This window comes from Saccoglossus kowalevskii, chromosome 13 (genome assembly GCF_978046115.1).
Source record: "Saccoglossus kowalevskii chromosome 13, keSacKowa6.1, whole genome shotgun sequence".
NCBI classification, from domain to species: domain Eukaryota; kingdom Metazoa; phylum Hemichordata; class Enteropneusta; family Harrimaniidae; genus Saccoglossus; species Saccoglossus kowalevskii.
The window spans coordinates 24,290,957-24,305,086 of NC_140653.1; the positions used below are offsets into that span (position 1 = coordinate 24,290,957).

General features: G+C 34.1%; 1 protein-coding gene across 1 annotated transcript in view; it reads right to left on the bottom strand.

Moving 5' to 3' along the window:
* LOC100375136 (DNA-directed RNA polymerase III subunit RPC1-like) overlaps window positions 1-13,981 on the bottom strand; it is a 55,766-nt gene extending 41,785 nt beyond the window's left edge. The window contains exons 1-11 of the mRNA XM_085507107.1: window positions 13,825-13,981; window positions 12,913-13,045; window positions 11,858-12,007; window positions 10,421-10,580; window positions 5,655-5,809; window positions 4,876-4,929; window positions 4,098-4,219; window positions 3,846-3,945; window positions 2,279-2,356; window positions 1,742-1,879; window positions 1,386-1,433 (exon numbers count right to left, since the gene is read on the bottom strand). Coding sequence (XP_085363233.1) covers window positions 1,386-1,433; window positions 1,742-1,879; window positions 2,279-2,356; window positions 3,846-3,945; window positions 4,098-4,219; window positions 4,876-4,929; window positions 5,655-5,809; window positions 10,421-10,580; window positions 11,858-12,007; window positions 12,913-13,045; window positions 13,825-13,868 — 1,182 coding nt within the window. The 5' untranslated portion in view covers window positions 13,869-13,981. The remainder of the gene's footprint in view (window positions 1-1,385; window positions 1,434-1,741; window positions 1,880-2,278; window positions 2,357-3,845; window positions 3,946-4,097; window positions 4,220-4,875; window positions 4,930-5,654; window positions 5,810-10,420; window positions 10,581-11,857; window positions 12,008-12,912; window positions 13,046-13,824) is intronic.
* Between the last annotated feature and the right edge of the window lie 149 nt (window positions 13,982-14,130).

The window sequence follows — 14,130 nt, forward strand, 5'->3', positions numbered from 1 at the left end:
CTAATTATGCAAATAAGGTAACTAATATGAACAGATTTAAGTGTAAAACTAATAAGGTCTGCACAATGTACCAAGTTTCATTGAAATGTGATTAGAACCAAAAAAATATTAATTATTATACCAATTAGAGAATTAATATGAACAGATTTTAACCTAAAATTAATCAGACTGTCTATTGTCCTAGAGAATTTATGTACCAAGTTTTATTCAAATGTGATGATCAATACTTGAGATATCAGTATTAAATAATTATGTTAATTAGGTGATTAAGAAGCATAAATATTTACCAAAAACTAATATGGTGCATAGTCTTAGGTTCATTGAAATGTGATGTGTACTCTTTAAAAGTTTCATTGAAATCCAATGAGTGGTTTTTAGACATCATAGAACAGCAAAAAATTAACTAGTTATGCAAATTAGGTAATTAATAGGCACAATTATTTATCCCAAAATTAATCAGGTCTCTGCATAGTCCTAGAATATCTATGTCGCAAGTCTCATTGAAATGTGATGATTAGTACTTGAGATATCAGGTGAAAAGCTGAAAATTAACTAATTATGCTAATAAGGTGATTAATATGCACAAATATTTACCCAAAAACTAATTAGGTCTCTGCACAGTCCTCAAGTAACTATGTACCAAGTTTCATTGAAACGTGATCATTACTACTCGAAATATCAAAAGCTGAAAATTAATTAATTATGCAAATTAGGTAATTAATATGTACTGATATTACCCTAAAAACTATCAGGTATGTGCAGTGTCCCAAGTTTTATTGAAATGTTATGATTAGTACTTGAGATATCAGTGGAAAAGCCGAAAATTGATTAATCATTATGTAAATTAGGTAATTAATAATAACAGATTTTTACCCAAAACTAATCAAATCTACGCATTAGTTCAGAGCATCCATGTGCCAAGTTTCATTGAAATCCAATGAGTGGTTCTTCAAAAATCAGTGGAACAGTCATAGAACAGCTTAAAATCAGTTAATTATCATGCAAATTAGCTAATTAATATTCATAGATTTTTACCCAAAACTAATCAAATCTGCGCACTAGTTCAGAGCATCCATGTGCCAAATTTCATCAAAATCCAATGAGTGGTTCTTTAGATATCAGTGGAACAGTCTTGGAACAGCTAAAAATCAGCTAATTATCATGCAAATTAGGTAATTAATATTCATAGATTTTTACCAAAACCTAATCAACTCTGCGCATTATCCCAGAGCATCTATGTACCAAGTTTCACGAAATTGATTAGTGGTTCTTGAGATAACGGTGGAACAAAAAAAGTGACATACATACATACATACAGACATACAGACAGGGTAACTGCAAAGACTCCCTTTTGTGCTTCGCACACGGGAGTCAAAAACACATACCTTCTCTGGATACGTCAAAATTTTTGCAACATGAACTGGAACAGCCACCTGAAAAATGCATATAATTTATAAAGATAGCTAACCAGATATATAACTGGTACAGTTGATTGATGCATATGCAGGGGATAATTATGTACGATATAAATCACTATGGGTATGTTATTTATGTATGTTAGCAATTGTTTGCAAAAACCATTAAAGCGAGGGAGTCATCACTTGCGCATACTTCAGATGGGTAGATACCCATGAGCCTTTGCATTTTTAGCATGTGTTGTTATTGTCGCTTAGGACTCAATTCCCGCACATACGCAAGTGACGACCCTCTCGCTTTAAACAACTTTACCCTTTGTATTTACCTCATCAATTCTTAGGTTTGGATCTGGTGAAATTACTGTCCTGCTTGAAAAATCCACTCTTTTACCAGAAAGGTTACCACGGAAACGACCTTGTTTACCCTTCAACCTCTGACAGAAACCTCTTGTTGATTTCTTCGGCTAAAGTCAAAACAAAACAATATTATTGAAGCGTATAGTGTTTGAGTATGTAAAACAAATATTAAATAAATTGGTCAGCATATGACACTACACTATTTTGAACCTCAAAAGCAGCAACAACACAATCCATCAGTCATGAAACACGATGTTCAAGTTGAAATTACTGTAAACCATGTCTTTTTCGCGAGCATGTCTTTTTCGCGAATTTCAAGATGTCGCTAATGACTTTATTGTCAATTCAAAGTGGCCGCCAAACAAAAAAATCAACGATGACAAGAGAGATTCCCTAAATCAACATTTCGCTATTACGTCATTTTACCACAATTCGCTAAAATTGCATGCCGCTTTTTCAACATGTTTTACAGTAGTGTGATAGAGAGATGATTGATATGAATTTACCTGCATGTTGAGTGGAATTCCAGATTGTTCACTGTTTATATACAGTGCACATTGTAATTGAAGGAAATCCCAGTCTTCCTGTGTACAGAAAAACACAATCAAAGGATAAATATTCTGACAGTAAGATATCTTAAATTTGACAGAAACTACAGTAACATTGTAATTGTTTTAGTTTCTATACAAAACTGATTTGACTTGAAAATAACTGCTCATGTCAGGAAATGTTACCAGATGCAGCCATTGCAAGCATAACACTAACCACCGAGATGCTCTCGAATCAGATATGGTGCACAACTATAAGCTAATTCCATGGCACACCAATGACACAACATACATTGATATATTTATCTTCAAAATATAGTTCTGTAGTTTTCAATTTGATAATATTAAATTTGCATTTTATAACATGTTTTTGTTTAAAAAAAAATTAACAGTTTAATTTGTGTCTCTACAGTTACATATAATTTTTTATTTTTCGTTAATATTTCACTACCCAGCAGTCGTCATGGTGATCCTATTTCCATTGTGTCATCGACAAATTCAGTCTTGTGTAGAGGGCAGCTGAGATGACAGAATGCAATTGATGTAATATGCAAAGGTCTCAATGTAAAATCATGCAAATTGTGAGATCATCAGAAAATCCTACGTTTCTATAAATAAATTGCATCTCAGTCTGTTTTGTTGCTGTCAATGTTAAGTGTATATTACATGTGGTAGTGATTTTGAATACTACCTAGTATGTTGATAATCTTGCTCAAGCATTAATTATTAGCTAATTTGTAATTTTTGTAAAATTTGTTAAATTAAATCCATGTTGTCAATGAGAGGGAGAATAATCCACTATTATTTCCCTAATTATTACTGTGATATTCGTTTGTATTATTGATTCAATATTATTCAATTGTGTTTCAGTGCTTTCTTATATTGTTAATGTGTTTATTCAATTCAACCCTCTTTATTACATGTTTAACTCGAAGAGAACTAGCACAAATAACGATAGCAGACGCCATTTCAAATTCTATTCTTTTATTAGCCAATCATAGGTCATAGCACTATGAACCAATCAGCACCAAGCCCGCTAGAATTTGTTATGGTGGCTGATCCAACCAAGGCTATAAAAGAACTGAATACTTGTTTTAGCGCACGAGTACATGTAATCTTTTCCAGTGACGAGTAATAAAAGCAGTTTCTTCTTATCGATTATTTGTTTCCTGTTCCTTTGATTGACAGTCCCTTGTCAGATTTCATTGCTACCCTGCCAAGTTGGTGAAGATGAAACCCAGTGAAATTGCTCAAAACATCAAAATAGTGAAATTAAATGTCAGTGAAAATAAATGGTTTCATAGTATTTCTGTTAATGCAATTGGACCTTTCCCCAGCTTCTACTTTGACTTGTATAGAACTCAATTTCAATAGAACAACAGTTTGTGTCTATTTTTATGCACATAGGAATAAAGCATTTGGTGAGAAGAAAGTAAAAACAGCAGACAACAAGAAAAAACAAAACATACCCCACATGATAAGAAGCAGAATGCACTGAACTGACATTTTGTCAACCCAGACTTACCATTATCATGGACATCTTAGCACCAGTTTGTTTATGCCGTTGTATGACGTCATTCAAGAAGATAATTTCTGTCAATTTTACAGTCAGATCATCTTCATTACTGTGAAATTATTATTTAAAATGTAATAAATAACATAAAAAACATTAGAAACATTGTTTTCTAACAGTTGATGCACAATGTACGAGTTCCTGTCTACATACAGTACGTCTGGACTATCGGTAATTAAAAAAGCTAAATATTGATATACGTACGTTCCCGACTTGAGGTCTGTAATGACTGACGGTCTGATACAGAGCGGGGGTACCAGTATACGAGTCAGGATAAGATGCTGGGGATGAGAAGCTGTTACATCCATCACTAGTAATGGGATATCCTGAACAGATAAGTATAAATGTATAGAATAGACAAAGTTAAGATTGGTAAAAAATAACCAGTCTACCTCTCTCCCAATTACCATAATTTCATAATATTTCTCAGATAGAACATTTCTGAGTATTGTGATAGTTGAAGAAACATATGCAAGGTGTTAGCCAGCCAGCCACCTGTCCACCCACCAAATTTACTGGCAACTTTTATTTTGAGCTAGCAACTTTTTCCCATTTTTTTGTTTTTTTCTATGGTTCTTTGATAATTTAACCAAATATATTGAAAACCATCTACATTTTCATGAAGTTGAATTGTTTTGGACTGGCAGCTGCAAATTCCTGGCTAATAGCCTGAACATATGTATAGGATTATTAAAGCGCAAATGTCAATTTTAGGCACACATTGCTCTATTACAAGTCCACCTCTAACAGTGGTATATTAAAGACAAAATTGCTTGTTTTGGTGGGAATCTGATGTACACCATATATGGTAATACTATTCTTTTAATGTATGTGTGTAGACTTTTTATGGAATGAAAGTGGTATTGCTGGATTCAAAAATGAGCTGTTATGCTGGTGTTGGTTAGAAAGAGCACTGAACTGAAATGGAGTGATATCAGCAGCCCATGTCAGTTTACAAAGATCAGAGTTAAGTATTACTTACCTCATCTGGAATTCTTTGGAATAAATTCAATGCTATGAGTGGATTTAAACTTTCCTGAAATAAATGAATTTAAATTCTGATTGATTATAAACAGTAAAGTCACTGACATGACATAGTCGTACAATAGTAAACTAAACTGATTCCAGTAAGCCATCTAAAACCAGAACTTGAAAAGAATGCTTGTCATTATGTTGCAAGTGACATAATATAAAACATACATGTAAAGTTTAATTATAACCAGCCAAATTTCAGAAATTTGGCTCCAGAACAGTATTCTATAGTCCCCAAGCCAACCCACCACCAGTCAACCAATGATAATTTCCAGAAAGGCAGAAATGCTATCATTTTAAGCAGCAACTTAGCCATCCTTCAACCACCATGAATTGTTAAACAATTCATGTGTATTTGTGTAACATTATACATGATGTATGTGTCAAGTTAAAACTTGATTGGTATAGAAATGTTAGAGAAATGTCTTTAGAACAGGGTTCATTTAAACAACATGGCTGTCAGTCGTCCATTTTGAACGAGATCTGAAAAAACAAAATGTTACACAACCAAATCACATTTGGGTTGGTGTTTTGAACAAAGTCTGTCCATGCATGAACAAGATCTATTCAGAATGGCAGCATACAGGTGCACACAGTTTCTCAGATGTGAATGTACAAGTCCATGTTTTTTGAACAATTTCCTGCATGATCACAGGAAACAGTTACTATTATGGTCAGTCAACAAGTTAGTGTGTACAGTTGTAAACAATGGGGTTTCCCCCGACTTACCTGTGCCCGAGGAAGCAGTGGTTCAATCTCCTTGTTATGCTCTATAGCTATATCAAATGAAGTATGAAACTCTGCAACAATTGGATCAACAATTTTTCTGCTGCTTTTATATTTCTCATGAACTATTTTCAATAACCCACATTTTTTTACTTGACCTGCAAGACAATCAGTTCACATCATTGTCATGACAACAGAAGAAAATCATTAAAACTAATAATATTGAAAAAAATATGAAAAATCCAGACATGTTTTTATTTATGAAAATGAATTGGGTGAAACTTAAGTTGCAAGGAGTCCCCACATCAGTCAAATGTGCCATAGCAGTATACGCTTACAGAAAATCTCAGACGAGCCATAGGATGAGTGATTTCATGACCAATATCAAAAAATATTCAAAGACAAAGTTTGCAAACTTGCTCATTAATTTGTGAACTTCATTTTCACTAAGGGAAGAGTAGAGTAGGAAATCAAACTCGCGGTTAACTGCGGTCATTACCGTGGTGGTGGAGGGTGCTCGCCGGTCGATCGCATTTTATGCAAATTTATGCATAGATTCCATGACCCCGGTTTACCGTGGTCGTGTGCGGTAGGCTCGCATGGCAATTTACACCCTATTGTTAAGACTATGAATGGACACAATAGACTGGGAAACTAAAGGTTACTTGCCGCCAAGTTCAAATAATAAAAATCAAGTGGTACCAGAAGATTGGAAAAATCGTCTATTAGTTCGCAGAAGAACACTATTTTATTTTCACGAGTCTTGGTATAACATCGCAAAGCAACCCAGAATAATGTAGACCCCACATAATGTAAAATAATATCACATTATTTTGAATTTACATCATGTATGGTCTCAGGATTTATTTTAAAAGATTAATGTTTCGCGTATACCAATATAATCGGGCAAAGTATAAATTCCAAGTGTAAAACACTCGATGAGAGGCCACAGTTAACGTTACCTCGTGACCATGTACTAAGTAGGAAAAGCAAGCCAAGTCGAAGAGGGAGTGTCACACACTTGGTGCTACAATATATACTACAACAACTGGGTGATCAGCGAAAAAAATAGCGCACTTCTTGGCGAAACTGACTCATCTAATAAACCTTGGCCCAAGTTTAACCCCAAGTCACGCGCTGAACAAGTGGGTTGTTACCTTGCCTACGTAAAAATTTTTACCGTTCTGGTTGTGAATATTTCACCATTGCCGACGTGATAATGCGTTGCCTTCGTAATAATTGCGCAAACTTGTTTTTCATTGTTTACGTACTGGCTGTGAATATTTCAACTTTGCCAACTTGATAATGCGTTGCCTTTGCAATAATTACGCAAACTTATTTTCCGTTGTCTACGTACTGGCTGTGAATATTTAAACTTTGCCGACTTGATAATGCGTTGCCTTTGTAATAATTACGCAAACTTATTTTCTGTTGTTTACGTACGGGTTGTGAATATTTCAACATTGTCGACTTGAAATTGCGTTGCTTTCATTTGTATAATTTATAACTACGCGACTTAGTCGAAACCACGACTTACTGCCTCAGAGACGGGGCCACTGAATAACTGTTGTTGATAATGATATTGTAAACAAACACGCACACACAAAACATTAAAGCCAGAAAAGTCAAGTCAAGAAACAACATTTCAAATAATAATAATTATGGTTTGACATCTATATCATTTTGAAATAAACTAAATTTCATGTAAATAAAATCCATGCGTTACATTTTACTGTAATTTCAAACTCGGGGCAGCGTACTTTGAACGCAGAGTATTCGATCGCTTACATTTCGAGTGAAAAACAAAACAACGTCAGGTGCTTTTGAACTACGTGCGGTTGGCAGAGTAACGGGCAATGACCTCAGCGGTTCACGAGCAATGAAATTCTAATCGAGCCAGCAAGCGTTATCGTACGGTATCATAAAGTCAATAATTATTCATTCAAAATGCCTTTCACACTCACGAGTACCATGGAACACGAACATGTAACAGAAAAATATCGTCTTTTGTTTAAAAAAGATTCTGTCAACCAAGAATACATGCGCAAGGCAAGATTTATGAAACGAAACAGGAAATAATCATGTCATTGTCAGTGCAATGCAGACAGCCTGACCTGTTTTGATTAGTTCGCCAGTTTCTTGTTTGCTGGCCATTTTTTCTGGAGTGTGACACAAATGGTGAACATGATACTGCCAAATCAATCAAGAACCAGGATACGGCTTGGATACGCTGAAACTTTTTAAATCGTCCTCTTTTCAATTGTAGACTTTATTCCAGTGTAATAAAGGTATACCTACATGTACAGTCAAACCTGTGTTAACGACCACCTGTGCAGAGCGGCCACCTGCTCATAGCGACCACCTTAGTACAGTAACTTCGCAATTTACACATTAAAAACACTGGATATAGCGACCACCTGTCCAACACGACCAGCGACCACCCTATTGTAGACCTATTCACACTTCGACCTTTGTATAACGACCACCAACATTTCCATCAGACTGTCTCAGCAAAAAGACAATAGCTACTTGCGAATCGCTAACAGGAAAGTGGCCATATGTTATGTTCAGATTACCGAGTACGCAATCTTTAGGGCTAATAGACAGGGGTGACCATCGCAACTTGGTTTGTGAAGTTGCGAAAAGTGAAAAAAAAAAAGTTGAATATCATCTGAATGTAACGTCTGGAGACTGGAAAGATTTTAACAACAAATTAAAACAGTTTCATTCAAAGTTTGAAATGAAAAACTAGCTTGTTTCCGATCGGTACTATCCCCGGTATACTATCTATCCCCAGCCGGCCAGCGGCACTTCTGTGGATTGTCTCGCACATGAAGAGCAAATTCCCCCCGTCTCGAAAACAAGAAAAATTAACCAGTTTTATTAAATGAGAGATGTTTTATTTACCTTGTCGACATGAAATATCAAAACAAAATAATAAAACATTCGTTTATTTCGTTTTCATCGCGGGATTGCAAAATACGACCTATTTTGGTCGCCATGTTGTTTGTTGTTGATCGTTATAAATTATGCTAATGAAGCTAGCGCATGGGCAAAACGTATTGTTACTGAGGGGTCATCTCGGTTATTCTCAACGAAAGATGTTTTCTATTTTGATCCACTTTTTTTATAAACGGTAATATCAATAATTCGCAATCGAGAAAATTCGTTTGGGCAGTTTTGACACGTCGATGCTTGCAACAAATAGCTGTAAAATTGCGTGTACGATCACCGCGTTTCATTTCCGGTTCGTTTGACTTTCTGATTCAACACCGAGAGTTAGAGCAATCGTTATGAGTTTGGTCAATTTTGTTTATTACCAATGCTTCTTCATTTTTAATGCTTGTTTGTTTTTTCAATCACGGCAACTTTGCCTGTGCATTTTGTCACAGTGTACAATCGACAATACTAATGATGGGACTGATTACCGCCTGTGATGGAATATGTGTAAGAGACTGGGGAATAAGACTGCTTGGCGAGAGTGTGAAAGTCCGAGCTGAAACGAAACGCCAATGCGGTCGATCATTGACAATCGTTCTTATGCATTAAATACACTAATGAATCCATGGGCAGAATCACTTGACTTCAGTGAATTTACATGATATAATTGGAAGTAAAAAAGTAAAGCTGTAATTACCCAGATGAAAATGAGTGACTTTTATTAAAAAAAATCTATTCATTGTAGGTTTGTTTTTATGTATTGCTTATGATCTCCCTTAAAATTCCGGCCCTAATTAATATTCATGATTAAATGAATAAATTAGGCCGCCTCCATATAAAGACCACCTGTCTATAAAGGACAGTTTGGCTCAGTCCGCTGACTGTCCTTTATAGACAGGTTTGACTGTACCATGAAAAATTGTATCGCATCACTTTGGAAATTGACGCTAAAACAAAGACTCGTGGAATAACAAAGAAACTGTTAAGTACGTATGTCACACATTTCTGAGGACCGCGGTTGTGACCGGTACAGCGATAGAGGCCCCTAATTATAAGCAGTCCGCGGCTCTCCCCGGCGCACGGCGGGAATGACCGCGGTACACCGCCCGTTTGATTTCCTACTCTTTTCTAAGCAGATTTGCTTACGTTTACACAACCAGTCACAAAATACACTTTCATTCAATTGTCACATTTCATGCTCCGTCTATGCCGAGGTAAATGTATCTCTATGGTCAAAATAAGCCACATTTTAATAATCCAGCAAAAAATAAAAATGTTGGTGTACATGTATGTGCGTGAGCAGTTAATTTGATCAATGTATTCAGTTTCTTAAGACATATAAACTCATTGGAACTCTGAGGACAATACTATGATTGTAAAATACTTAATTTTTGCTGGAATTAATTTTTGCTGTAAAAAGACATTTACCGTAATTTATGTGGGTTTTTTTTCAATGTTTTTTGATGAGTTGAATAGGAAAAATTGTATTTTCACTAAAATTTATTTTTAATGATCGTTCCCTTTCACTAAAATATTGAAAATAAATTTTTCAAAAGTGAAAATAAAGTATTTTGCAGAAATTACGTCACAATCAAGATGTATAATTAACAATAAAAGGAATAAAATTACTAATGACAAATAAGCATTATATAATTTCGTATTTGCTGTATTAGTAGCACATATACTCATTTAAATTAGTGGCGATTCTAAGATCAAAATAAGTCATATTTTCATGATTCAGTATGCAATTTTGTATTTATATGCACTTCCATTGGAGATGCGCTTCTACAAATGTAATAGTGCAAATACGGTATATGTACAAATCTTACCGTTGAGGGCGCCACAATGTGGACAATATTGAACCTTTCTTGCTCTCTCGCTTATCTTCTTCTTCAAACCCCTTTTCTGTAAATAATTCAGTCCTGGCTTCTTCAACACATCTAAAAACATTTGCTTGTCTTCATTTGCAATTAGAACTCTACTGCAAGTCTTCATAGAGATAGAAACAAATCAGAATGAATTTAAACAAATTCAAAGGGTGTATACAAAAGAAGAGTTTCAAATTGACATAGGGGTTTTAGGAACACCAAATATGAATATTTTAATCATAAAAATTTTGTTTTTCAGACAGTAACTCACAGGGACTTTTGAGTCCACAACACAAACTCAATTTCTCCTAAATACGACTAAATAATGCATTCCCCTTTTGGACAAAACATGAAGAAGTATTTATGGTAGCTCATTTGCATTATTGTTTTGTATAATTTGAATTATCATTTTGTTACAATTGAATTTATTTACGTATCCATCTCCGTTGTTTCTGCAGAACCTTTTAGAATGTGTAGAATAGAAGAAAATATAGTTTGAACATAAACATGTCAGAGATATGGATCCAGAAACTGATGCTTAATTATGATGATTTGTTAACATCAAAATAATTGATCATCTAATAAGTACTAGTCCAGAGATATTGCTCTGGAACAGCATTAATTAAAACAAAATGGCCACTGGTTGGCCATTTTGAATCAGATCGTCAAACCAATACATCTGTATATCTATGACATGATGTATAATGAATATATAAAATTTGAACATAATCAGTCGAAGCATGTCAGAGATATGGTTCTAGAACCGCATTCTTTAAAACAAAATGGCCGCCATAATGTCTAATGTATGTACCAAGGTTGAACAAATCCATCCATAAACAACCGAGATCTCATTCCGGAATGCCAAAAATGCTTGATTTTTAACAAAAATGGCCGCCATTCGGCCATCTTCAATCAGATCGTGAAATAAATTGATGTGCATATGTATAATAATATGTATGATGTATGTGTGAAGTCTGAATGTAATTCGTCCAGTCATGTCCAAGATATACTTGTAAGTCGGGATACAATACATAACGATTAACATATGCGAGCCAAAATTTTGTATTCCAAATTTGTCCAACATGCACCCCCAAGTGGCCACTTTCCGGTTTGACCATAAAAAGTTACAGGCTTGACAGGCAAAATCTAGTCAAGGTTTTTTTTATTTTTTTTAGCCTAACTATTTACTTAAGAATTCAAAACAGAATTGCAAGTCAGGATTTAGATATTATAGTGAAGGCAATAATAATTTGGTCTATAAAGTGCAAAGTTTTGATCACGATACCTCGCAAACACCCTAACTTTGAGATTAAAAGAAGTTGTACCTGTGTGTGCGGTGCTGTGCTGTCTTATAGGATATTGGCAGTCCTATCATTTGTTAATTTTTACGAATCTTACCTTACAGATTACTTGTAGAATTGATATACAGGCTCTAAAAAAACCAATATGAAATACAGGTAATTCTAAATCAATATATCCAAAATGACCAATACAATCAGAAAGATGTTTGCCACATGTCTCGCATGGGTTGTCTTTTTCACTGGTTCCCTGGAAAATGAAAATACAAATGTACTGAGTTAGTGTGGTTGCAAATTATTCTCCAGACATATTTTTTGTTTTGTGAACAGACTTGCATTGTAATTATTTCAACTGATTTAATTTTTTAAGACAATTTTTTGTGAATTTTATGAACATTTATAGCAGTGAAAAGCATTCTGGGATCCTACGATGTCAAGTGTCAGTGACTTTTGCAACATATTTTCTTCATGAATGCCTGGAAATCATCAAATTGCAAAAATTTCTAGCAGTAAAAATTATGCGATTTATACTATACTATTAATGGTGAGAATACCACAAGTTGTTATTTTATAATTAAGGTTGTGCAAACTTTGATTTCAAGATATTTTATTTTTTTTAACCACAAAAATATAACAATTGTATAGTTTATATACAATTGATATTTGATTATAATTGCAAGAATCCAAAGCCAAAGATCAATTGAATGTATTGGCCAGATCTTTGTAGAGATAATTTCAAGATGAGTTGGCAGTGATTTTTACCTAAACAAAATGAGATTACAAATGTATCAATAACAAACTGCACACAGACATTACATTTTTTGAACTCATTTTTGAAGTTTCAACATTGACCAATTTCAATTCAGAAAAATGTGGTCATCTTTACGTGATTATATTTAAGCCAAAAAAATGGTTAAAATGACAGCTATTGTAGCTTTAATACTTTCAATAACCTTTTTCCATACGATAATTTAAAACAAATTTGTTTTGAAAATGATACCTTTTTCATTTGAGAACTTTGTTTAGATTGCCTTGTTGATGTGGTTGGTACATAGGCTGATGTTGTATCAATGAAATTTGCAACATATGATCCAACGTAATGTATTCCCAGTCAACCACATGACCACCCCACATCTAATCAGAAATGAGTCTTACCATTCTATGGTCCAGCACTCCATATTGAACTGGTTTACGGGTCTCTTGTGTATACAGATTCTTACTCACACATTGGATGTGTGCAACTTGTCTCATCTCCTCTGGTGACAACACACCAAAACAAACATGGCCACTGTAAATAAATGGGAAACATTATACATAAACCAAAACACTTAAATTTATCATGACATTTTCTGTTCATACCATTCATTTAGATAATATTTAATGTATTACATTTTTGTGTATTTTTCTATATTTTATTAGTTAATTTTTGACCAAATAGAAATATAATCATTTTATTACACTGTTGAAAATCATAACAATTCATTTCAAGAAGAAATGTGATAAAACTACAATGCATAAATAAAAACAATGTAAATCATTAATAATTAATACAATTCAAATTGTTAATAACTAATAAATTGTGAAATTATTTTTTTTAAACCTTAAAACAATTGATTTTGACAAGTGAAATAGAAATATATGAGGAATATTTCATAACAAAATGTATTTCTTATGCACACTATTAATTAATAATTATTAAAGACAAAACATTATTGTTTTTTTTTTGTATATCAATTGTGATGCTATGCTATTTATTGGGAATAAAGCTGTGTACAAACTTAAGGTTACATTAGAACGAAATTTTTTTGGGAGTTGATCAAATCGTAGTGCAGCTTCCACAATCATAAATAAAAAAAATGCCAAAAACGTGAAAAAATTGTACTCAAAAACCAAAATTGGTTTGACCAAAATAGTTGTAATTTTTTCTTTCAAATGTTGGTTTGATTTGTAAAGTGACAAACGTTGCCTGGACACTCGATCTCCCCCCCCCCCCCCTGAAAAAACAACCCCCACTGCATGGCCCCACTCCCGGGACCATCTGACACTTAACACTTGTCGAAAGCTCACATTCGTTTTGCAACGTCCGTCTCTCGAAACTGTTCCTTCACCATTGTAAAGACGTTATTGGCGACCGCAGCTCAGTGAAACAAAACATACAGTTTATACATTTTCAGTCATCCCTGCATACAGGGACTGGATTTCTTCTGTTTGCAACATGCTACCGGATATTACCCTCGTTCACACTGCTATTACAAATGTGAGAAATTTTGTTAAGCTCATATTTCACATTACAATTACAGACATTGATGATTTTGAAATAAAATTTTAATATGGATAGTGATATGATAGCACGATAACTAGCCTCTGGTACAA